This window comes from Myotis lucifugus, unplaced genomic scaffold, assembly GCF_000147115.1.
Source record: "Myotis lucifugus unplaced genomic scaffold, Myoluc2.0 scaffold_323, whole genome shotgun sequence".
NCBI lineage: Eukaryota > Metazoa > Chordata > Mammalia > Chiroptera > Vespertilionidae > Myotis > Myotis lucifugus.
This window is the reverse complement of record NW_005871371.1, coordinates 1,094,203-1,121,081: the sequence shown is the minus strand read 5'-3', so window position 1 is coordinate 1,121,081 and position 26,879 is coordinate 1,094,203. Positions and strand designations below refer to the sequence as shown.

The 26,879-nt window shown below is 38.5% G+C and overlaps 1 protein-coding gene across 1 annotated transcript in view; it reads right to left on the bottom strand.

Annotated features, from left to right (window-relative positions):
* FAM19A2 (family with sequence similarity 19 member A2, C-C motif chemokine like) overlaps nucleotides 1-26,879 on the bottom strand; it is a 448,103-nt gene that overhangs the window by 26,340 nt on the left and 394,884 nt on the right. The window contains exons 3-4 of the mRNA XM_023764235.1: nucleotides 17,626-17,778; nucleotides 16,423-16,547 (exon numbers count right to left, since the gene is read on the bottom strand). Coding sequence (XP_023620003.1) covers nucleotides 16,423-16,547; nucleotides 17,626-17,778 — 278 coding nt within the window. The remainder of the gene's footprint in view (nucleotides 1-16,422; nucleotides 16,548-17,625; nucleotides 17,779-26,879) is intronic.

Genomic DNA, 26,879 nt, shown 5'->3' with positions numbered 1-26,879 from the left:
ATTAAATGTTTTAATAAATGTTTAATGGAATTCCTTGGCTTAGTATAAACTATAAAGATTTTTTATTTCTTTTTTTAACTTGTCAACTTAAGTTTTATATCTTAGATCACATTTCAATTGGATGGCTGATTTTGCTGTAATATGTTAAAGATTTTTAATTTTATTTTTTCCAGCACCATTTATCCCCTCTATGCCCTCTCCCACCTCCAAAGTTTTTTAAAATGTTCTATAAACTTCAAGCATTAATAAATATATGCAATGTTATAAGGTTCCAATATTCTCATTAGCTTGTGGTAATCTTAAATTATTTTCAATTTAGCACTATTACTATGGTCTCATACACAAAATTCCTCCCATCTTCTCTCACATATTTTATAACTGGAAGAAAAATGTTAAATGGTTTAAAAGTCTAATCCAAAAGTATTTTTATAGTGTTATATTTTTCTCTATGGATAGTTCATTATTAGGAAAGTAGTGTAGTGGAGAAAGCATTTTATTGGTTATTATTTTCTTATGGTAGTACAATATCAGATATAAAAGTGGAAAACAGTTCAATGTTGACATCACAGAACATAATATTTTTAGTGTCACTATAGACTAAGGAGAAAAATATTGACTGAATTGCCTTTGAGTGGCATGAAAATCTGTTATCCACGAGTTTTAGGAGGGTTAAAGGCTATGCAATATTAAACTGTTAATATTGCCCCCAAGGCACCTGTGCAAACCTCTGTGCTACCACTTCTGTACATGATAGTGATTTACTGACTTTTTATCCACTTGAAAGTGAATTCTTGGACAAAAAAGTGTCATCATTTTTCAAAATTTGAATCCCAAAGTGTACCACAATATTAGGCATGTAACCACATAGCAGACATTCAGTTTATCTTTATAGAGAGAATGAACAAATAAATGGACAAGCTTCCCTTGAATGGAATTTGTTAATCTGCTAAAGAGATTCATATTTATTCTTATTTTTAAAATGTTTCTAACAGTGCATTTTGTTTAAATAGATGCATATTCTGCGGTGTTCACAGTGTGCTACCAATGACACCATTCAACTAAGAGGCAAGTTTCAAGAATAGAGTAAATAACTTCAGCTAACTGATCATGAACTTCCACTATTTCTTGCAAATATCCTGTTCAGAAAGAGGTTTAAAAGCCAAATAATCTGTTTGTAGTTTCCATGTTTTTGTATCAACTGACAGCCCTGGCTCCCTGGAGCTCTCTCTGTGTTCTCTCAGACTCTGGTCGCTCTTGGTTTTCCCATCTCTGTCCACATTGCATGTTCCTTATTAGTCAAATTTTTTTATACTAGCTGCTAAAATGTTTTTGATACCACCTTTAAACACATTCCTTCTGAGAGAGCCTTCTTAATTATTTCAACACAATTTAGGGGATAACTATTCTCAGACTTCTATCTTAATCTCTAGGGCTATGTCAACTTATCTACTTCATGTCTACCTCATCATATCTTTATCAATTAATATCACCAAATAGGTCAAGGAAGAAATATGGGTCTTTCTGGAATTTTTCCTTTCACTCACTATTCATATTTAATGACCCAGCCCTATTGATTCTACAACCTAGCCCTCCATATCCCCACCACCGTCCCATCCGAGATCAGGCCTATTATCTTATACTTCCCTTAATTCCCAGCAATTGATATATTATATCCGAATATACCTTCTAAAGTGTAAAGCATATCCTTCTTCTTTCCTACTTAAGATTCTTCAATGGTTCACTATTTCTTAAACAATAACATCCAAATATTTTAGCTTGGCATTTAAAGGGCCACCATCAGCCTACCCTGACTTCCCTCCCAGGAATTCCCCATCATCCCAAGTCCTCTCACACACACGTGAAGTTACCCCATGAATAAGCCATGATCTCCTACACTTTCATGCCTTTGCATAAGCCATTTTATAAGAGGTAAAGTGCACTCGTCAACTCAATCTCTGTACATCCTTTAAGTGACAAATTGATGACTTCCAGAAATGAGAAACTTAACTATTTCCCAAGGCAGCCCATTCAACACCATCTAGAGCTGACAAGAAGAGATGTAAATTTTGGGCTTAACTGTATTCCATGTAGTCACATAGAACAAGTATACTTTTTTCTTTCACATGATATATCTTCAAATAATCTAAAACCTATTACTCCCAGTGATTCTATTCTCTGAGATAAATATTCACAAAGCCCTTTACATAAGCCTCCTTTTTCTAGCACACTCAGAGCTGGTATTCAGAAATGTATTGGGTACCCCAGCTAAGGTCTGATCATTACAGAGTGGAGCTGAACTCTGCCTTTGCATTAGGCACACTTCACAGCCAACCCTCTAGTGTTCAGAGGCGGATTACCCAGCAGGGAGCTAGGATTCACTCTCATCCTAGAGAGAGCTGGGAATTAGACCACAATTTCAGCGCAAATCATAAAGCATTTAGAATTCTGAGCTGTGGGAGAATTATTTTTTATTTCTCAATAAAAAATACCTTCATCTCACTCTCCAAAGTAAGAAAATAAAATTGGATCTGAAATAATTGACTAAGGAATTTAAATTCCACAGAAAATCTGTGAGGCAGAGAGAAGGGAAAGAGCCATGGGGGGGTGTATACAGGAGAGACTACCTATATTTTTTTTAAAAGGAGGGCTGTCACCCACCATAGAAAAAAGAATAGGCATGGAAGCCCCACTAGCTAGGGTCGCTTGAACTTCCTGTTTTATTCTTCAAGTCTGATGAGGTATTATTCCTCTTTTAGTAAGGCACTCTAGATAACCAAAACCAGATAGAAGTGCCTCTCCCAGGAGATTTACCTCTGAACAAATAGGAAGCCCTTCAACATTAAAACTAAGTCCCTGACAGAATTTTAGTCCTCACACCACAGGTAAGAGGGATATTGTTCTCAGAACTTAATTAACAGTAACCTAAAGATGTACCTCACTCTTGCTGATTAAATTCTCTGATGCGCAAACTAAATCCTATTACAATGTGTGGCTATTCACAATTAATTATAAGATCATAAGCATACTACTCAGACTAACACTTATAAATAAACATCTGGCTCAAATACTATACAAGCATTTAAATCTTACAAAGAACTTCAGAGCACTCCCATGTTGTCCATTAATTGTAAAGATATAAGCCAAGGCTTAGAAATATAGCCCTGATGATACATTTTTTAAATCTTTGCATGAATTTCCAATAACTCTAAACAAATACCGAGGTAGACATTCTTTGTTCTATTAAATTATTATTAATTAGGTAAGGAGCTCTTAAATTTAAAACACCAGGTTTAAAGTGTTACTTTTGTTAATGCTATTCCTGGACACTTAACTTGGTGTCTTACCTACCTTTGACTTAATATGTATTTGAGAATAAAAATACCTTCAATTTATTCATTCATTTCTGTTCACATCTCTTTATAAAATACTTATTATTATAGCATTATACAGTTCTATAAGTGCTTTTTTCCAAATGCCATATCATTTGAGATTTTAAATCTTTTTCTAATACTAATTTCATTCAATGCCTGCATTTCTTGTTACTATATAGATAAAAAAATCACCTATTTTTCTTCGTAAATATCAAATTCAAGATGATATACCATATTAAGCTTCCATTAAGTCAAATGACCTAGACTTGGTGGATATCAATGTAAAATTTAAGTCAGTCACGATATACCTCATATTACCTTTCTAACCCTAAATTCAACAACTTGCTTTGTTCACTGCAGCCACACTGGCATCATTGCTCTCCCTTGAATATGATATTTCCAGGGCATGTCCCATCTCAGGTACTTTTAACTTGTTCTCTGTACCTGTCCTCCAGATAGCCCTGTGGCTCACCCCCTCATCTCCTTAAAGCCCTGGATCAGAAATGCAAACTCCCTCGCTCAGCACTCCCTAGTTCCCCTTCCCTGCTTTACTTCTTCCCATAGCACCTATCACCATCAGACATATAATTATTTTATTTTTTGTCTCCCCATTAGTAGGTAGAATTCTAAAGATACATCCCTAAGATTTTCTGTCTTCTGTTCAAACAAACACTAGTCTAAGAACTGCTAAGAAGGGACTTTGCATTATAATTAAAGTTGTTAATCAGCTGACCTTAAAGTGGGGAGGTTATCCTGTATTGCTGGGGTAGAGCCAATGTAATCACCTGAGCCCTTAAAAGCAGAACAGTAAGGCAAAGGAGAGATGGTGGGAACAGGGACATCAGAGAAATCCAAAGTGTGAAGAAGACTCAGCGTGCCCTGGCTGGTTTGATGAAGGGGGCAATGTGATGAGGAAGGCAGGAATTCTGAAGGATGTGAGAGAGTCTTCCAGGTGACAAACCCTAGGGGAATAGAAACCTCATTTCTACCTTCATAAGGAACCAAGTTCTGTCGATAACCTGAGTGAGCCTGGAAGCAGATCTACCCCCAGAGCCTCCAGAATGAAAACTAGTCCTGTTGTGAAAAGATGAATCGCATTCCTTGAATTCAGGTTCATAAAATACAGAGTTGAGAAATAGCTTTCTGCGCCTGTATGTCTGACCTGCAGATCAGATATTGTCTTAAGTCATTAAATTTGTGCTAAATCACTACAATTGCAGCAACAGAAAATGAATACACCCTCTTAGAATATAGGCCTTATGAGGGCAGGGGATTCTCACCTGTTCATTTTTCTCCGCTGCGCTCCAGATCCTAGAATAGCACCTGACAACCATAAACACTCAAATTCTTGTTGACTTAATGAATTCCATGAAATCTTATTTTACAAGAGCTTATGAAATTTTTACCCTGAAACATTTAACTAAAATATTTAAAAATTAAAATGTAAAAGGTAGATTGATTTGAAAACTATCTTGTGGCAAGTCCATGGTGCAGACAAGGGAAGCAATCAGATAACACTTCCTCAAGCAGTGGTTTTCAAACCACATCTTGTAACATATTGGCAGGTCATAAAATTAATTTATAGAGTTGAGAAAGGAAGGAAGAAAATAGAACCCAAATACCAGAGCTTTAATTTCAGTGTAGGGTAAATGAGTGTCTGTTGTACATATGCTGGGTCACAACATAAAATGTATTTCTTACTGTAGATACCATCAAATAATTGAGAAACCACAGGCCTGAAGGTCATCACACACTGTGCTGTGAATCAGGGTGCAATTTGAGGCCTGACCTGAGGTGAAATGAATACAAATGAATGGGGACTGTGTCTGTTAAGAATGGCTCGTCAAGAAATAAATACACTAACTATCCTAAATCTATGATTACATTTGCAAGGCAAAAGAAAGCACTATGATTAACGAATTCCCACAAATTGCACCACCTTAAGGTGAGGACATGAACTTTTTCCTCTTGCTGTATTCTTCCTTTGCCTTGAGCCTGAAATAGCAACCCTGGACACTGTCAACAGAGCACTGTCACTGAGTCTTGGTATAAAATCTGGCAACATCTGCAAGGGGATGGCCTAGGCCAGTGGTCGGCAAACTGTGGCTCGCGAGCCACATGCGGCTCTTTGGCCCCTTGAGTGTGGCTCTTCCCAAGCCTTAGGAGTACCCTAATTAAGTTAATAACAATGTACCTACCTATATAGTTTAAGTTTAAAAAATGTGGCTCTCAAAAGAAATTTCAATCGTTGTACTGTTGATATTTGGCTCTGTTGACTAATGAGTTTGCCGACCACTGGCCTAGGCTTTAATCAGCAAATCCTCCTAGGACATTGATTTCTTTTCTCCCTTATAAGGAAAGGAATAAAAACCCAATGCTTATCAATCTTCTGAGATTAGCCGTGATTGGTGTCATATAAATTTAGCAGGAAAGAAAGTTAGAAATATCCTTGGCACGTGGAACCAAAGAATGTTGGTTAAAAGAACATGAAATTTTAATCTAGTTCCATGTCCCCATTATTTTTGCAGATGAGGAAGCTGAACTCAAGACCTATGCTATCCCCAATGTTATTCTTGAATTATAGTTACCAGCAATTCAATGTGTATTGTCAGTGGACTGCATGAAGATAGAGAACAATGCAACTGCACACTTATTCATTTCTCCACTCGAGGACATATTCCTGGGGGTCAGGGATCATACCATACACCTTCGTACTCTTGTTAGCGCCCACTGTGACTGGGAAATTAAATAAGACAATACCTGCAATGCACTTATCCAAGGGCACAGCACACTGTAAATGGTCTCATATTTGTTTTTGTTGCTTTAATTTCAACGTGAGCATTATTACTATAGAATGTTCATGCATAGGAAATTCTTAATATCTCATGATTTTCCTTGCATTATAGAACAAAATAAAATCATTGTATGTCCTTAAAATTCATTTATATTTGAAGAGGCATTCAAAAATTACAGAATTCTTATCTGCTTAAGGCACTTTAAGCAAATGAGTGAAGATTAAATAATTCCAATTAATTAAAAATTACCCAGAAAATTTCTTCCTCAGCATAGGAAAAGTAAATAGATGTGAGATCCATGATTCATACAAATTAATATTTCTAATGAAAATATGAATCTTGTATAATATGAAGTTAAGCTTAGTCTTTCTTAGTAAGAATCACATTTAAGAGCTGCAGGGACCACTAGAGTTTAAAGTCCACCCCAACAGCCAAGGGCTGTGAATCCTAAAAGCAGAATGTGACTTCCTTCAGGAGGTGTTCCATAGAGAAAGAATAGCAAAACATTAAAAGAAATTAGCCACAGTCTATTTTTCTAAAGATTCCAACCATGTTATCAAAGATTTCTTTTCCTCAAACCTTACAGGCTCTGCAGCACCTTCCCCCCCTGCTCCTTTAGTATTACATAACCAGCAGATAATTATGTGCTCTTCCACACTGGAAAGTCTCTTCTTTTATTAATGACTCTTTGAAAAGTTCTTTATTATTTATCTTTAAAGTGAGCTTGAGACCAAAAGGCTTTCATGACTTTTCCTTTCCTTTGAACTTCAGAGTTCTTAAAAGTAACACAATAGATGGTTAAGGATGTCATAGGCAGTCACAAGTTTCCACCTTTATAATGAGAGATAGGGTTTGGAAACAAATATGCATTCTCCTTTCTCTGCGGATCAAATGTTTGGGATTTTGAAGAACATGTTGCAAAATTTTGAGGGTCTTTGCCTTTTGTAGGAAACGGGTCAGAACAGTAAGCTTCCTGAATCCGGGAAAAAGACAGAAGGAAGAAACAATTCACGTTTAGAGTAGGAAGTACAATGTGAGTTCCAAATGAGTCTTAAATGACGAATTCACCCAGCCTCTGACCTCCAGTCAGCTCTGGGAGGTACCACGCATCTCTGCTGAAGCCAACAAACCTCACTGCTGTTTTGGCTGAATGCTCTTTCCTAACCTTAGGCTTACCAGAGCATTCCAGATTGGATATGGGCAATTAGAAGGTAGGCTGTACATATTGCAATTTTTAATCATTGCTTGGGCCATTTAGCTGGCAGTGATAACCCCACAAAGCCAACATATCATTCATAAGAAACGCAAATGCCTTTTGGCTAAGAACTGCTCTTCAGTTACTTTGTAACCTGTTCCTGCTTCACTTCTGCACTATGGCATGTGTGGCTGGGACCTGCCAAATCAGGGCCTCAGTGGCTGTTTGGCTCACTCCAGCCATGGAGGCCTTATTCAAATCTGGCAAGTGGAAAATAATACCAATAATTAAAATAATAGGTTTCTCCTCAATAATATTGCTGCTATTTATGCATGGCATAAACTACTTCTGTCCAACACTTCCACTGTGGGAAAAGTAATATTGTACAAGAACAATTTCAAGAATTGAAATATCTGATATTTTTTACACTATTTCCATAGAGATGGTCAAACAATAATAATCTGATGACCCTGAAAATTTTATTTTTTTGAGAAAATTTACAAGTATAGTTGACATACATTATGTTTCATGTTTACGACATAGTGATTAGACATTTACATAATGTATGAAGTCATTGCCCCATAAGACTAGTACCTATATGACACCATACACAATTATAACAATATTAGAGGCCCGGTGCACAAAGATTTGTGCACTCGGGGGCTCCCTCAGCCCGGCCTGTGCCCTCTCGCAGTCTGGGACCCCTCAGGGGATGTCCACCTGCTGGCTTAGGCCCGCTCCCCAGGAAATCAAGCCTAAGCTGGCAGTCAGACATCCCTCTGGCAGCCTGGGAGCCCTCAGGGGATGTCCACTTACCAGCGGGGAGCAGGCCTAAGCTGCAGTCGGACATGCTTAGTGCTGCTGAGGAGGCGGGAGAGGCTCCCGCCACCACTGCTGTGCTGGCAGCCGTCAGCCTGGCTTGTGGCTGAGCAGAGCTCCCCCTGTGGGAGTGCACTGACCACCAGGGGGCAGCTCCTGCATTGAGCGTCTGCCCCCTCGTGGTCAGTGTGTGTCATAGTGACCAGTCATTCCCAGTCATTCTTCTGTTAGGGTCAATTTGCTTATTACCCTTTTATTATATAGGACTAGAGGCCCGGTGCATGAAAATTCATGCACTGGAGGGGGCGTCCCTCAGCCCGGCCTGCCCCCTCTCACAGTCTAGGAGCCCTCAAGGGCAGGAGGCGACCCAGAGATCAGGGGAAGGTGACGCCCCATCACACCTCTGTTGCTGCCACTGCTAGCAGTGCAAGCCTAGGGCAGTCCTGGTTACCTGAGCCTCGGGCAGCCCTAAGCAGCTGGGCAGCTGCCATCTGAGGCTTGCCTGCGCCCTGGGCCAGCCCTGGGCACCTGGGGGGCTGAGGGGACTGGGGGACTATGGAGGCAGGTGCCGCATGCCTGCCACCCCAGCGGGGCTGAGGGGACTGGGCGCCACCATCTTATGGCTGTGGGCACCTCCATCTTTGAGGGCAGGGCAGTCAATTAGCATATCCCCTCCTTATTGGCTGAGGGCGCCACCATCTTTGAGGGCAGGGGAGTCAATTAGCACATTCCCTCCTTATTGGCTTTGGATGCAGCCATCTTTGAGGGTGGGGCAGTCAATTAGCATATTCCCTCCTTATTGGCTGTGGGCACCACCATCTTTGCGATGGTGCAAGGGTCAATTAGCATATTCCCTCTTTATTATGTAGGATTATTGAATATGTTCCTTATGATTGTTTTTAAACTGGAAATGGTTACTTCCAAATTATTTCACCTTTTTCACATATTCCTTCAACCCTCCTCCCATATGGTAACCATCAATTTGCTCTCTGTATCTATGAATTTGTTTCTGATTTGTTTGTCCCTTTGTCTTATTTCACCATGATGTCACTAATGGCAATCTTTTTTTTAACACTTCTTTATCCAATTATATATCGACGGACAGTTAGATTGCTTCCTTCCATATCTTGGCTACTATAAATAATGCAGCAATGAACATAGGGGTACATACATCTTTTATAATTACTTCAGATAAATACCTAGAAGTGTAATTGTTGGGTCATATGGCAATCCTACTGTTTATTTTTGGAGGAATTGTCATACTGTTTCCATAGTGGCTGCAGCAATTTACAATCCTACCAACAGCACACGAAGGTTCCCATTGCTACACATCCTCACCTTCACTTCTGTTGGTTGATTTATTGATGATAGTTATTCTGATCAATGTGAGGTGGTACCTTCTTGCTTAAATACATTTCTAGGTATTTTATCCTTATTGATGCAATTGTAAATGGGATTTTCTTAATTTCTTTCTAATAGTTTGTTATTGGTATATAAAACTACAACCAATGTCCGAATATTAATTTTGTATCCTGCTATTTGCTGAATTCATTTATTAGTTCTAATGGTTGTTGTTTTTTGTTTGTTTGTTTGCTTGAATCTATTGGCTTCTCTTTATGTGGTATCATGTCATCTGCAAATAATGAGTATTACGTCTTCCTTTCCAATTCAGATGCCTTTTATTTCTTTTCCTTGTCTGAGTATTGCAGCTAGGACTTCCAAACTCTGTTGAATAAAAGTGGAAAAGTGAACATCCTTGTCCTGTTCCCTATCATAAAGAAAAAGCTTTCACTTTTTAGCATTGCGTACGATTTCAGCTGTGCATTTGTCATATATAAGCCTTTATTATGTTAAGGTATGTCCTTATAGCTCCAATTTTCTGAAAGTTTTTTTATTTTCAATGGATGTTAAATTTTGCCAAATGCTTTTTTTGCATCTACTGATATGATAATATGATTTTTATCCATAATTTTGTTTATGTGGTGTATCACACTAATTGATTTGCACATATTGAGCCAAGCTTTCATCCCAGGAATAAATCCCACTTGATCCTGGTGTATGATCTTTTTGATGTATTGCTGAATTCAGCTTGCTATCATTTTGCTGAGGATTTTTGCATCTATGTTCATTAGGAATATTGACCTATAATTTTCTTTTCTTTTTTTTTTCTTTTTTTTTGTAGTGTCTTTGTTGGTTTTGATATCAGGGTAATACTTGCCATGTAAAGTAAGTCTGACAGCCTTCCTTCCTCTTCAATTTTCTGGAAAATAGAATAGGTATTAATTCCTTCTTTGAATAAGGTAAAATTCACCTGTGAAGCCATCTGTTCCTGGGCCTTTGTTTATTTGGAATTGTTTTGATTACTGGTTCAATTTCATTGTCAGTTAGCAGTCTGTTTAGATTTTCTGTTTCTTCTTGATTCATTCTTGGAAGATTGGATGTTTTTGGAATTATCCATTTTTCCAGGTTGTCTAATTTGTTGGCATATAACTGTTCACAGTATTTCCTTATAAGGTAGTCCTTTATATTTCTACTAGTGTCCCAGTGCATGGATTCATGCACATTGAAAGGAAACTAATTAGAAGAAATGTTTTATATCACTATTCACCCTTCCTCAATAATAGAAGTGTCAGCCAAATTCATGATTGACAATGACAGATCAAAACATACACATGAGATTGGTGCCAGCGAGAGCTTTATATATATGTCGTGCATGCGCGAGTCAACTTAGCCTTTTATAGATATAGAATAAACTTGCTTTCAATTAGACCTGTTTTCTGATTTAGCTAAACTTTTTCCAGCCCAGTGAAGCACCCCAACATCTCTTTCAGGTAAATTTTAGAAACACAGCAGATTGCTTATCATAATGCTCTCCAGGACCATCCATGGTGTTGCAAATGGTAAGAGTTCTTTCTTTTTCTTTTTCACAGCAGCGTAGCATTCCATTGTGTAGATGTACCACTGGTTTTTAATCCACTCATCTGCTGATGGGCAGTTAGGCTGTTTCCAACTCCTAACTATTGTAAATTGTGCTGCTATGAACATAGGGGTACATATGTCCTTTCTGATTGGTGTTTCTGATTTCTTGGAATATATTCCTAGAAGTGGGATTACTGGGTCAAAGGGGAGTTCCATTTTTAATTTTTTAAGTTCTCCACAGTGTCTGCTCCAGTCTGCATTCCCACCAGCAGTGCACAAGGGTTCCTTTTTCTCCACATCCTCACCAGCACTTGTCATTTGTTGATTTGTTAATGATAGCCATTTTATTTGCATCTCTCAGATGGTTAGTGACTTTAAGCATATTTTCATATGTCTCTTGGCTTTTTGTATATCCACTTTCAACAAGTGTCTATGTAAGTCCTTGGCCAATTTTGTGATTGGATTGTTTATCGTCCTTTTGTTAAGTTGTATGAGTTCCCTATAAATTTTGGAGATTAAACCCTTATTGTAGATAACATTAGCAAATATGTTCTCCCATGCAGTGGGCTCTCTTGTTGATGGTTTCTTTCACTTGAAGAAGCTTTTTATTTTGGTGTAGTACCATTTGTTAATTTTCTCCTTAGGTTCCATTGTCCTAGGAGCTGTATTGGTAAAGATATTAATACTACATACATCTGATATTTTCTGCCTATAGATTCTTCTAAGATTTTTATGGTTTCCCATCTTTCATTTAAGTTCTTTATCCATTTTGAATTCATTTTTGTGAATGGTGTAAGTTGGTGGTCTAGTTTCACTTTTGCGTGTATCTGTCCAATTTTCCCAACACCATTTATTGAAGAGACTATCTTGACTCCATTGTATGCTCTTGCCTCCTTTTTTAAATGTTAATTGAGCATAAAAGCTTGGGTTTTTTTATTGTAGGTGATTTCTAATTTTAAGCCACTGTGATCTGCAAAGATGCTTGATATGATTTCTGTCTTCTTGAATTTGAAGAGATTTAGCCTGTGTCCAAATATGTGGTCTATCTTTGAAAATGTCCCAGATGCACTCTAGAAGAATGTATATTCCATTGCTTTTGGGTGAAATGTTCTGGAGATGTCAATTAATTTCATCTGATCTAGTGAGTCATTTAGGATTGCTGTTTCTTTGTTGATTTTTTTTTTGTCTAGAAGATTTATCCAGTGATGTCAATGGGGTATTAAAGTCCCCTACTATGAATGTATTGCTGTCAATCTCTCCCTTGATATCTTACAGAAGTTTTTTTTTTAATGTATTTGGGTGCTCCTGTATTGAGTGTATATATGTTTACCAAAGTTATATCCTCTTGTTGTATGGATCCCTTTAATATTATAAAGTGGCCTTCCTTATCTCTTGTTATGGCTTTCACTTTGAGATCTATTTTGTCAGATATAAGTATTGCTATCTCTGCTTTTTTTTTCACTTCTCTTTGCCTGATCTTTTTATTTTTTCATCCCTTCACTCTCAGTCTGTGTGAGTCCATTGTTATAAGTAGCTTTCTTGTATACAGCATATATATGGTTCATGTTTTCTTATCCACTCAGTCACCCTACGTCTTTTGATTGGAGCATTTAACCCATTTATGTTTAAGGTTTTTATTTATATGTACTTGTTGCCATTTTTATTTTTTATGTCTGTGTTCTTTCATCCCTTTCTATTTCTTCTTTTCACCACAGTCCCTTTAGCATTTCTTGCATTGCTGGCTTGGTGGTAATAAACTTCCTTAACCTTTTATTTTTTCTGTGAAGCTCTCGATTTTACCTTCAATTATGATTGATAACCTTGCTGGATAGAGTATTCGTGGATTCAGTCCCTTGCTTTGCATCATTTTGCATTCTTCATTCCATTCCCTTCTGGCATGATGTGTTTCTGTTGAGAAATCATTTGATAGTCTAATCAGAGATCCCTTGTAGGGATATTTCTATCTCTCTCTTGCAGCCCTTAAGATTCTTTCTTGGTCATTAATGTTTGCCATTGTAATTACGATGTGTCTTGGTGTGGGTCTTTCTGGGTTCATCTTGTTTTGGACTCTCTCTGCTTGTGTGACTTTTTTCTTCCCCAAGTCGGGAAAGTTTTCTGTCATTATTTCTTCCAATAGGTTTTCTATTCTTTGCTCCTCTTCTTGACCTTCTGGCACCCCTATTATTTGGATGTTGAGTCATTTCATGTTGTCCCAAAGCTCCCTTAAATTCTCCTCTTCTTTTTAATTTTTTTCCAATTGCTGTTCAGATTGGGTGTTTTTTATTCACTGATTCGGTCCTCTGCTTCTTCTAGTCTACTGTTGAAACTTTTCATTGTGTTTTTTTTATTGTCGCTATATCATTCATCATTTCCTCTTGATTCTTACATATGTTGTTGATTTTCTCATCTATCTGGTTTAGGAACTTTATGATCCATAGTCTGAATTCTTTTTCTGACATATTGCTTGCCTCCATTTCATTTAGTTCTTTTTCTGGCGATTACTCCAATTTTTTGTCTACCCATTTTTGCTGTCTCTTTCTGGCCCTGGGCACCATGTTGGGGGTTGAAGGTTGCAAACCCTACCAGGCCAATGGTCCAGAAATCATTAGCTCAGAGGCTGGGTCTGCCTTGAGTCTCATGCCTTTATTTTCTCTGCTCTAAGTTTTATCCCCTTCTCCCACAGATTTGGTCCCTCTGTTGTCTGCTTAAGAGTATCAGTTCCTCTGGTGTCCAACTCCCTGTGAAAATCCAGAGCCCTCTGACATGCAATTCGCTGTGTGGCCCTAGCACCCATGGAAAGGTGGTGCCCTAGGTCCCTCTGGCAGAGCACTTGCAGCATGGTACTGTGGTCCCTGGGTGGGCATACCAGATTGCTCCAGTTCACCCCAGCACTGTTCTCTTGTGGCCCAGAATGTGGCATGGGCTGGGTTGCTCCTGGTAGCCATGGCAGTACTATCCCAGGGGCTGGGGTGGAGCCGGTGTGGGTTGCTCTGGGTCACATAGTCAGAGCTCTCCTGTGGCCCAGAGCAGGCCATGTGCTAGGTTGCTCTAAATTGTCCAAGCAGCAAGCCCCTGGGCTTAGGGTGTAGTAGGCACAGGTTGCTCTGGGTCCTCACTTTCCTGTGGCCTGGAGTGAGGCCTGCTCTTTGTTGCTCCAGTTCTCCCCTTCCTGGTGTGAAGGAGGGGGGCAAGTTTCTCTGGGTCACACAGTCCACACACTCCTGGAGCCCAGAGTGAGGCGCACACTGGGTTGCTCAGGCAGGACTGTCCAAGGGTCCGGGGTGGAATGGGCTCAGGTTGCTCTGGGTCACATAGAACTCTCCTGTGGCACCGAGTGAGGCATGCACTGGGTTGCTCCAGATCACCCCTCCTGGGGCCCTGGGTGAAACAGACATGGGTTATTCTGGGACTCACAATCCATGCTCTCCTATGGCTCAGAGTGGGGCATGCACTATGTTGCTCCAGGTCACCCTGACAGAAGGTCCCAGGGCTCAGGTGGCTCTGGGTCAGACTGGAAGCACAGTTCTGGGACAGGGGTTGGGCACAGGGGTCCCCCTGGCTTGCTCTCACTGTGGGGTCCTGGAGCTGGATCCTGGGATGCTGGGTCCTGGCAGGCTGATGAGGAGGCCTGGTATGGGAGGTCACTGCAGATGTCTGGGAGCCTGCCAGGAGATACTGCACCACTCACCGCTGGGGCATGGTGGTGATTCCACCCATGTTATGGCTGTCAAGCAGCATTCTCTAGGCATCCTTTGACCTTCCTTATTGAAAATTTTCTCAGCTGTGCCTAATTTGTTAATTCCAGGTGGATGTTCTCTGATTTAGTTATTTTTTGGCCCCAGAAGGAGGTGCATAACACTTCTCCCAGACAGGTTTATAAAAACTGTTATTGTTAATTACCAGTATTTAGTTTTATGTTACTTCGTTGTTTTTTTTAATTTTTTTTTATTTTATTTTAGAGAGAAAGGAAGAAAGAGGGAGAGGTAGAAACATTGCTGAGAGAAAAACATCATACATTGGCTGTCTCCTGCATGCCTTCTGCTGGGGATTGAGCCTGCAACTCAGGCATATGCTCTGACCAGGAATTGAACTGGCAACCTCCTGGTGAATGGGTCAATGCTCAACCACTGAGCCAATAGGCCGGGCTTATGTTCTTTTTTTTATATAAAACATCCCTGTGTACAATGACTTAATTCTAATCAATTGTCTACTTTCCCCTCAATAAAACAAGACAGAACTTTCACAGCTAAATGTACAAAGAAAATACTTAAAATCTCCAGTCCAGAACATCCTTTGAGCTAATTAGTAGATCAAAGAATAACACTGTTTTTCTTCTCTCCCATTTCCAGAAGTCAGCATTGCAAGCTGAAATATATCATTGTCTAAAGAGTATTCTTTTCATATTGACCCATGGAATATACTGTGGTAATCTGAGCACTTAACAAACTATTTGTGATAACATCAATTAAACAGGCCCATGTAAAGTTTATATTATATTAGAAAACTATTTATTGATCCAGAAATCAGGGAGATCAAAATAATTATTTTCATAAAAATGCAAGAATCTTAGTTGGCAAATTTTATTGTCATACCTATATAATAAAAGCCTAATATGCTAAGTGTCCAACCATTTGTTCGACCAGTTGCTAGGACATGCACTGACCATCAGGGGACAGATGCTCTGACTGGTAAGTTAGCATGCTGCTGGGGTCCAGCCAATTAATACTGGGTGAGATGGTCCGGACATGCCCTGGAGACCTCACATGGTCCCTCCCTGGCCCCAACCGTGCACCAGTAGGGTCCCTCAGCCTGGCCTGCACCCTTTTGGATCCAGGACCCCTCTGGGGATGTTGGAGAGCTGGTTTTGGCCTGATCCCCACAGGCCAGGCCGAGGGACCCCACTGGTGCACGAATCCGTGCACCAGGCCTCTAGTATAAAATAAAATCTTTTTTTCTTTCTTTTTTTTTTTTTTTTTTTTTTGATAATCTATTCAGAGTACTATCCATGACCAGAATAAGGGATTGGGATCACCTTCCCAGCATTTTTAATATACACCCTTGGGGGTTTTCACATTACTGTCAGTATCTCATGAGGGAACAAACAACATTTGTTTATTAGGTAACACAACAGCTGATGGCATCTAGAGATGTTATTCTGAATGAAATAAAATGTGCTATGAAAAATGAATTAGGGAGAAAATGGGGAAAAACATACTATGGAAAACTATACTCTTTCATTCTACAACCAACACTTCAAGATGTCACTGTGTACACTTTGTTAATTCAGAGACATTTTGCTTTCCCAAGCTGGCTGTCCACTTACCCGAGTTGTTTTCACTTTATTCCCGGAGGAGCAGCTCCATCCTTTCCGATCAGGAAGAACTTTACATTCCTCTCCCTCAAGACATGGCTGCATATGACACCACCATTTCTGTTCCACTATGGAAGCTACGGGAGATAGAAGAATAGATGCAATGTTTTCTGTTGGGTTTGTTCATTCTCTGGGTGCACATTTAAAGAAAAAGCCACCAATTTTTCCTATAACTGGTTAGACTGTGTTTTAGGTTTTAGGGTCTGCCTGCCTTTTTTTCCCCCCCAAAGGCTAAATCTAGATTTTCTGAGTAGAATAATTATTTTAATTTTACTTTATAGTGGTAAGAATACTTTACATGAGACTTACCCTTTTGAGTCTTTAAACATACAATACATAATAAGCACACTGTTGAATGATTTTCCATGGGAATATATAGGCTTCATGAAAACTGATATATTTGAAAGAAACTAATAGTATGTATTCATGAACTGGTTTACATAAACAGATAAGCAAATAAGCCCCTGACCAATTTAGAGTCAATATTTTAGAATAAATGTTATATTTCCCACAGTAGGCTGAAAATCACAGGGCATTAGAGTTAATACAATTTTTTTTAATTTCTTTTTTATTGTGGGTAGTAGCCAACTTCACAAGATATAGACCATGCTAATATGAGCACTTAGATTATTATTTATGGTAACATCAATTAAATGGCTGAATATCCTATTCTAATTAGGTAAATATTAAAGAAATGAACATTCTGATGCATCTTTATAATAACCAACATTTTGTCTAAATTCTATCCACAACTAAATAGTCTCTCATGTGCATGATGTTCATTTTTCATCCTTAAAAACCCATCCATGGCATTTAGAAATTCATATTATTTAATCATCTGTTTTCATCTTTTCTTTCCCAATTAATTTACATACACATATCCTCAGCTGGTAAATCAGTATTTCATGGCATCAAAGAAGCATTTGAACTTGTTGGAGCCCCATTATAATGCCATTTATTATGAAACTGGGTAAGACCTTATACCTCCTTCCAAAGGATTTTGGATTTCAAAATGCCTTCCAAATAACCTCATATCAACCACATAATCTATACTGTGGTCCCTCGGAATTGGCCCCATCAATAGCATTACAGTGGGGTTCCAGTTCTAAGCAGTCCCCAGCTACACTACCGCAATGAGCAATGTAAAAGTCGCACCATCCACGCAAGATGGAGCAGCTCGCGTCGTGCCTGCCACCTGCCCGGGGAAGCAGGAGCACTTGACAGTTTGTGACCGTTCTTCTATCTTGTTCTTATTACAGCATCTGTGGAGTGCCACCACCTCGCAAGTGCCCGTTTTAACATGGTGAGCTGTACAAACAAAAACAAAAGATGAGACATTAAGAAAGCTTTGGACACTTCCTTCTTCTTTTTAATTAGCAGTGCATTAAATATAGCTCTATAAGGGACCCACCAGGCATGAAACTAGACCTACAATGATGCTGACTCCATAATGGAAGTTGATTTCTTTTCTAAATGTGGCAGGACCATTTCTGCCAGTAAATGCTTGGTGAAGCAGGGATAATTAGTGACTAGATTAAAATAAGCTGTTAGAACAGTCTGAAATAAAGGAGCAATATATAGTGCCATCAAAACGTATTTAGTTGTATGTGGCTTCTCTTTACACCTTTTTGTTCAACATGTTAAAGTAAGGTAAACCCCTGGACAAATATGCTACGGTGGGGCTGATGGTTAATATAAAGGTTATGTTCTTCTGGGGGTGAGTGTAAGGTCAGGCAGAATACCGATTTTCAAGAAGCAATGATGAAGGGAGGATTTCCCCCTCCTTACTATTCATCTGTACAGTTTCTCTAGAAATGAATTAATTGGCTGATTCTTGAAATTGTTATTATTGTCCCAAAAGTTCCAGCCAGTTTCAGAACCCAAAAATCATTCCTTCCAATTTTGCCTGTGGGGACAACTGCCACCAAATGGCACCAAGTACAGCCAGAACTTGGGTGGATTTATATCTAGCCTAGAAACCCAGTCCAAAAAGCTGTGAGGTCCCCTACCCATTTCATCCACGTTGCAGTAAGGCTATGAAGGTGAAATTTTGGGACCTGACATCAGATTATGATGAGGTTCTATTAATCCTACTGTGACATGATAAAGCAAAAGTTTCATCTGCTAAAAACAAAAATAGCTTAGAATCCAACATTTATTGAAATACTATACTTTCAGAAATTTTAAAAAATGATTGCTATAAAAACAAATCTACTTTAATGTTATAAACATATTGAAGAGAGCACATTATGCATTTATAATATTTTTTGGCATTTATAATATTAATCTTCCCTGGGAGATGAGGAACCATTGTGCAGTAACTCAGGTTAGAGAACTCCTTTAGATTTTCCTTGTGAGAAAGAGGAAATCACACATATTATCCACCTCATACCTCCATGAGAGATCAAGAAGCTCAAGTATGACATACAGCTTTGACACGTAATTCTCAAAAGAGCTTTTAAGAAGCAAATATCATTTCCAAAGTCACAAAGCTACCCTACCAAAGCTAAAAACTGAAGAGCAAGACTTCTATTCCCCATGCTTTGTTAGTAGCCTCCCCATGATAATTTCGTTCAATCTATGACTTGTACCTATTGGTTTAGGTCTCTTAAGTGTAAATCTACAGCCCAGATTTCTTTCCTAAGCTCTATTTCATAAGTGATGCTGCCTGAATTATATCTCTCCTTAAGTGTCTTATAAGGAGCTCACATTTAGAGAAAAAAGAGAACAAAAGACATTCTAGCCCAACCTATTTTTTGCTAAATTCTCCTTTCCCCAAGACTTCTCTATCTACTTCTGAAACATACTTTCTTAGCTAATTATGATTCCATTTGTTTTAATTTATTTAATGTTTTGTGTTATACAAGTGATCATACTGCTTTCTACACTATACATAGTCACATTTTAATTGAGTCAATACCACACATCAGGCATGGTTCTGAGTTCTAGGGTTGCAGCAGTGAATAAGAGGGACATAGACCATGTCCTCAAATAGCTCATATTCCTCTGAAGAAAACAAATAATAATGCCTAAGTTAATGATTCCATAGGACAATATTAGATTTGTAAGTGCTTTGAAGGAACTGCAGTATGTTTTTGAGAGTAATTAAGGACAGAGAAAATGTATATTTTAGCAAGAGTCTCAAGGAAGACCTCTCAAAGAGGAACCTGAATAATGACCCGAGCGAAGAGAAGGAAGCACCCATTATGAAGATCTAAGGAAGAGCATTCCAAAGAGAAAGAGCAGCAATGATAAGGTACCAAATGGGCAAAAGCATGGTATGTTCTCAGGACAGGAGGATGACCAGTGTGGCTGAACAACTGAGAAGTCAAGGGAAAGGTGTCAGAAATGTGGGAAGATCATGTAGGGTCTGGTATGCCACAGTAAGGAGATGGGACTTGAATCTCATTGCAAGGGAAAGTCTTTGGGTAGAAATGGTATTATCTCATTAACACTTTAGACATTTTCTCAGGCTGCTCTTTAGAGAAAGGAACGGGGGGGGGGGGGGCGGAAACAAGCAAGAGTGGAATGAGGGAAACCAATTATGAAGAGACTGCAGGAGTCTAATTGATAAAGGATGGAACTAAGACTATACTAAAAGCAGCAGACTTGTGGGAAAGTAGCAGGTTAGGAGTATTTCAGTGCAGGGTTGGTTTGACTTGCTAATGGGTAGAATGTCAGCTGTGAGGGGAAAAGGAATTAAGGATTACTCCTAAATTTGTCCTGAGGTTGGTGGTGTTGGTAAATAAAGTCTTGGGGAAAGGAGAATTTGGCAAAAGATGGGTTGGGCTAGAATGTCTATAGTTCTCTTTTTTTCTCTGTTAAATGTGAGATCCTTACTCAAGTAGAGATATAAATCAGGCAGCATAATTTATGAAATATCATTTATGAAATAGAGCTTAGAGAAGAAATATGGGCTCCAGATTCACACTCAAGAGATCTGAACCAAATTACCATGGAAAGGCTACCAGCAAAGAAGGGGAAAATGTCCAAAATATAGACTTGCAATGAAGGAAACAGAAAAAAAAAAAGACTGATAAGACCAACACATGGGGTGCGAGAAAAAAGAACCCAAAGTAAAGACATAGAAACCAAAGAATAAAATGTTTCAAGAAGAAGGGATTGATCAGCTATGTCAAATGCTACCGAAAGGTTCAATAAATTAAACGAAATAATTGTCCCTTAGAAAAGTAATATGATGTAGTGGTTAAAACCAAAGTTGCTGGGTTTAAATCTAAGCTCCTCCTAGCAGCCGTGTGATTTTGGGCAAATTACCAATATCTCTGAGTGGCAGTCTTTTGAAAGGGCGAGGGCTAGGCCCTCCACCTTGCCCCAGGGTAAGGGCTACGCCCTCCACCTTGCCCCAGGGTAAGGGCTACGCCCTCCACCTTGCCCCAGGGTAAGTGCTCCATCTTACCTTGGCCACGTGCTTGGCAAGGAGCTTCTTCCCGGAAGTCTAAGCCTCTGCTAGCCACACCCAGGAACAAGACACCGACTTGTGCCTGGCCAATCGGCAGAGCACAGTCCTTTCTCCTCCCCTTACTCCAAACCCCTATATAACCCGTCTCCACACAGAGTTATCTCTCTCTGCTTCCTGTCGCTGCGTCGGCAAGGTGGGGGAGCCGAGCTAGCTCGAATAAAGACTCTTATGCTTTTGCATCGGACTGGCTGGCTCCCTGATGTGGTTTCTTGGGGATCCTGAAATCTGGGCATAACATCTTTCATGTCTAGAACAGAGATGTTAATAGCATAATCTTCATATGGCTGGTTTGGGAATTAAATGATTTATCATGTATCAAGTATTTAGAACACTTCCCGACTCATCATTGGCACTCTGTTAGTATTGTAAGCATTTCAACTTAACAAAATCATTTTAATGGCCTGATAAAGTCATGATTGAAGTATGTTTGGTACAGAATAAGATGTAAAACTGTACAATTATAAAAATTTCTTTCATGGAGTTTTTCTGTGAAAGGAAGAAAGAAACAGATACCATAAAAGCATGCTTACTTGCTGGAATGATCTGGTAGAGAGATCAGTCAATATCGGAGAGAAAAATGGATAATTGAAAAAGAATGTTCTTGAGAAGGAAAAAGGAATTGAGATTCAGGGCACCAGAGAGGTTGGCATTAGATTGATGCGGGGACACAATCCATTTGACTGAAGCAGGTAAGTGTGAGTGAGTGGATCAGGAGGTGAGAAGATGAGGCAGTTTCTTATATGATTTTATCTAGTTTTTCTATGAAATATGAGAGATGTTTCAGAATAAAAAAAAGAGTACTAGTACATGAAGTAAATATCTCAAAAAGAGGAAAGCAAGTTTACCTATAAAGGGCAGTAGATAATCTGGCAGGAAGTTGGCTGACACACCCTGTGAAGTGCAGATGGCACAGTGGATGGAAGTAGAGGTGGCATACTGAGCAGAATTAAGATAAACATCTCTGTGATATTGGATTGTTTGGTATGCTTAGAATTTTTATAGTGATATAGGAAAACAGAGATGTTAATCATGAGGCAATTAATCCTGCCACTCTTTGAATGGAAGCCAGGTTAGAGATAAGATATTACTAGGATTCTTCAGATAGTGAAGCTGCTAGGCAGAGTGCTGAGCAGAGATAGTGTCAGAAAGAGTTTGGTGGTGGCTAGGGCTCTCTGGTCTTCCCAGACTATGGCAGCCAGGAGCACACAGTAGGTTGCACCAACCTCTCCCCTGAGAAAAAAAGGCATAATTTCAGCACCAAGGCCATTTTACCAACTTTGTTACAAGGAAGATTTTATCATACATTGAAAAAGACCCTTAATCTGATTTTTTTCCCCAAATGCCAATATCAAAAGTTTGACTTGGACAAGAAAAGTAAGAGGATAAAAATCAGTGTGGTAGTCATTAGTGCTGTTTACAAAATATTTCCGGTTCTCTCCTTTCTGGGGTGCGGCAATACTATATTTCTCCACCCAATTCAATTTAGATGCAGTGATGTGACTTGTTTAGGCCAATGAGATGAAAGTTAAATAATATGAGTCACTTATGAGAAGAGGGAAAGGATAGCAGTCTGTGTGGACAACTAATCTATGACAAAGGAGGCAAGACTATACAATGGGTTAAAGATAGTCTCTCCAATAAATGGTGTTAGGAAAACTGGACAGACACATGAAAAAATGAAACTATAGCATTTTTTATATTACATATAAAAATAAACCTAAAATGGAACTATAGCATTTTTATATTACATACAAAAATAAACCTAAAATGGATTAAAAACTTAAGTGCAAGACCTTAAACTATAAAATTCTAGAAGAAAACATAGACAGTAAATTCTTTGACATCACTCAGCAATATTTTTTGGACATGTCTCTTCAGGCAAGGGAAACAAAAGAAAAGTAAACAACTGGGACTACACCACACAAAAGTTTTTGCACAGTGAAGGAAACCATCAACAAAATGAAAAGCCAACTCACTAAATGGGAGAATCTATTCACCGATACATCAGATAAGAGCTTACTATCCAAAATACATAAGAAACTCATACAACTTAACACTAAATAAAACCCAAACCATCTGAATAAAAAATGGGCAGAGGACCTAAATAGACATTTCTTCGAAGAAGACATATAGAGGCCAATAGACATGAAAATATGCTCAACATCACTAATCATCAAATAAATGCAAATCAAAACCACAATGACATTTCACCTCATGCCCCTAAGAGGGCTATCATCCACAACCAACAAGTGTTGGCAAGTATGTGGAGAAAAGGGAATCATGCACTGTTTGGTGGGTTTGTAAATTGATGCAGTCACTATACACCAATATGGAGGGTCCTCAAAAAATTAAAAATGTAACTATCATACGACCCAGCAATCCCAGTTCTAGATAGTTCTCTAACAAATCCAAAACACTAATTGTAAAATATATACATACCCCTATGTTTATTGCAGCATTATTCACAATAGCCAAGATATTGGAAGCAACCCAAGTGTCCATCTGTAGACAAATGGATAAAGAAAGTGTGGTACATTGTACAATGGAATATGATGGAATATGACTCAGTCATAAAAAGAATGAAATGTTACCTTTGCAACAACCTGGATGGACCTAGAGTTTATTGTGCTAAGTTAAAGTCGGGCAGATAAAAAAAACAAATACCATATGATTTAACTTATATGTGGAATCTAAAAAAATAAATGAAGAAACATAACGAACAAACTCATAGTTGCAGATATCAAATTGGTGATTGCCAGATGGGATGGGGGTAAAAGGTGTAGGGGTTAAGAAGTACAAATTGGTAGTTACAAAATAGTCACAGGAATTTAGAGTACAGCATAGGGAATATACACAGTACTATAATAACTATGTATGGTGTCCGATGGGTACTAGACTTATTGGGGAATCACTTCGTAAGTGATGTAAATGCCTAATCACTGGGTTGCACACTGAAACTAATATCATATTGTATGTCAATTGTAATTGAAAAAGAAATTAAAAATAAAGAGCGAGTGTGTAACTCACCACATTTCTCCCTACCAGCCAGAGAAACCAATTGTGTTCTTGGTAGTAGAGATTTGATCAAGCTGAGTCCCCACCAAGATGCACCTATGCCTGAGAAATAAACTTTCAATTGTTATAAGCCTCTAAAATTTGGAGGTTGTTTATTACTGCTCCAAAACTTAAGCCTCAGTAGTACTTTCTGCTGGGATGTTCAGTATATTTTCCTAAATGCATTAGTTGGAGGATAATTCAGGTAAGTATGGTATCTCAAAACCTGGATCATTTACCTTATTTAAGGCAATGCAGAATAAATATGAAAAGAAAAACTTGTTTAGATATTTATGTGATTCAAAGGATTGTAATGAATTGTTCCACAGTTGGATAATTACATGGGCTAAGTTCCGTATGCCAGCGCTCTGGTGAAGAAAGTGTGCTTCTCTCTTCTCTGAGGAGAACGGAAGTGAAATGCCCACGTGGTTCAATGGAGAGGAGGATGTGGTAGGCGCTGCACTGGGAAGACAGAGCATGGGACTAAATGCTAAGAGATTAATAATAAAGGCGGCAGTGAAAGCAGGGCAGACAGACAGGAGGCTTTTCTGCCCTAAACTTTCTTTTCTTTGCCTGTGAATAAAATACTCAGGCATACAGGTTTTGTTTCCTGGTGAGAAATGTGATTTTGTGAAAAATCTTTCTCAGCCTCTGCTGTTCTTATTAGAACTGAAGTTGTAAAATTTATTGTGGGAGAATGAGAGAGGGATAACTAATCTTTTTAAAAATAGGATGGATGGAGGGATAGATGGATAATCTTATACTGAAAGAGTTTGAAGGCTTAGGTAGGGAGAATATTGACTGTTCAGTATTACTTTATATATGCTGGTAGATATGCCTCAAAACAGGGAAATGAATCTTCTAGGAGAATTTAGTCCACCTAAGCATAGCATGTATATAAATACATGTAGTTTTCTCATTTATCTGATGTACTTCTTATAACTAAATTCTTGTGGACAAAGACTAATTTTTCATGTAAACTGCTCAGTATGTGGTATGTGTTTAATAGGTGGTAAACAAATAATTTAAGAAGGTAAAACTAATGCCCATGGTTTTATTTTAAAAGGTTAATGAGACTGTAAAGAATTCAAGCAGTTACTAGAATTCTCTACACAGATTCAGACAGAGCTCATGCTAAACTAATCTAATCAAATATTAAGGTTTTTCCAAATTAACCAAACAGGCTTCACAGACAATCAGCTAGCATCATAATAAAATGATGCAAGACCCCCTGGAGAAGATTTAAATGAAAAAAGAATAATGTTTAAAAAAAACAACCTGATTTCAGAGGCATAGAAACATCAATGATGAGAATCATTGATTGGCTGCCTCCTGTATGTCCTGTGAAAGGCCACAGCCAGCGTGGTTTTTGGGTTCAAAGGCTTGGAGAAAGAGCTGATGCGCAAATTGACACACAAGACAAGAAATAATAATTTTGAAATTATGGGGGGAAGCCAGGGAAAAACTTAACTGTAGTAGTCAGGTTTCACTGAGTCTCCCTTCCCAGCTGCTTTTATTTATTAGAATACACAATTGCCTTTTAGGAATGCAAACAGACATATCAATGGTAATGTTTAGTAAACAAAAGATCATCAGGTTTTGGGGGAGTTTCTTTAGGCCACTGAGTCAGCAGTAGGTAATGAAATGTAAATATTCACCCTGTGAATATCAAAGGAGTCCAGGTCAGCCTTCTGACAGACTCCTCACATTTATATTAATTACTGTTGATCTTGGTTTCCAGCAATGCCCCCTACTGGGGACCGAGCCAGAAACCTGGGCATGTGCCCTGACTAGGAATCGAATTGTGACCTCCTGGTTCATGGGTCGATTTTCAACCACTGGGCAATACCAGTTGGGCACAAATTTTTATTTTTTATGTAAGAATTCTGAAGTTAAAAACAAAAAGAAACACAACCCACCTGGTTGCTAGTCTGTAATTTTTCCCTGTCTGGATGTGATGCATAAACACAAGTTGCCTCCTCCAATTTTGTGAAGTGACACTAGAGACACATCAGTTTAATTCTTATAAAAATAGGAATACCAAGCCTTACCCAGCTCTAATTGTGCCTTCCAATCTTATTACCTTACATATTATTTCAACAATAGGATCATTAGCCGTATAATGGCCCAGAAACATGGCCTTAAGAGACTACCACTTAAATCATATCTTAAGATTCCTAAATGTTTTGCAAAGGTATATTCTGGCATGAAGTCCTGTAAGACATTTTTTCTAAAAAAAATTTTTTTTTAACACATTGAAAGGCACCTCTCCATAAGGGGGCAAAATGAATTAAGTAGCATTTTATTTGTAAGCATGCAGAGATTTTTAAGCATTGTATATATACATAATTATATGTGTACATTTATATTTACATATGTGTTAATATGTTCACATTTTATTCATCAGCTGTGAAACAACTATAAATACATAGCTATGAAAAATGAGTTCACAGCAGAATAATAGTTATGTAAATCATTCACCTTGGGTAGAGGTTGCTGGCCTTAGGGTTAATAAGAGCACAAAGCTTTGCATATCACATTCTATATATAAGAATAATTCATTCACGCTGGAAACAATTTATAGAATAATGGTAATTGCTAACATTTACTGAATTTTAACTGTATGCCAAGTGTTATTCTATTTTATCATCACAGCAACCATTAAAGGGGAAGCTATAATTATTCCCAATTTACGGTTGCAGAAACAGCGCAGAAATGTTAAGTAGCTTGCCCAAGGTAATGTAACTAGTAAGGGACAAAACCAGAGAGGAGAGTCCAACCAGTTTGCTTTCAGAATCCATGACCTTGACCACTGTTCTCTGGTGGCTTTTCTATAGAGCTGCGCATGTACTACAGAGGAGAGATCCAGGTGCTG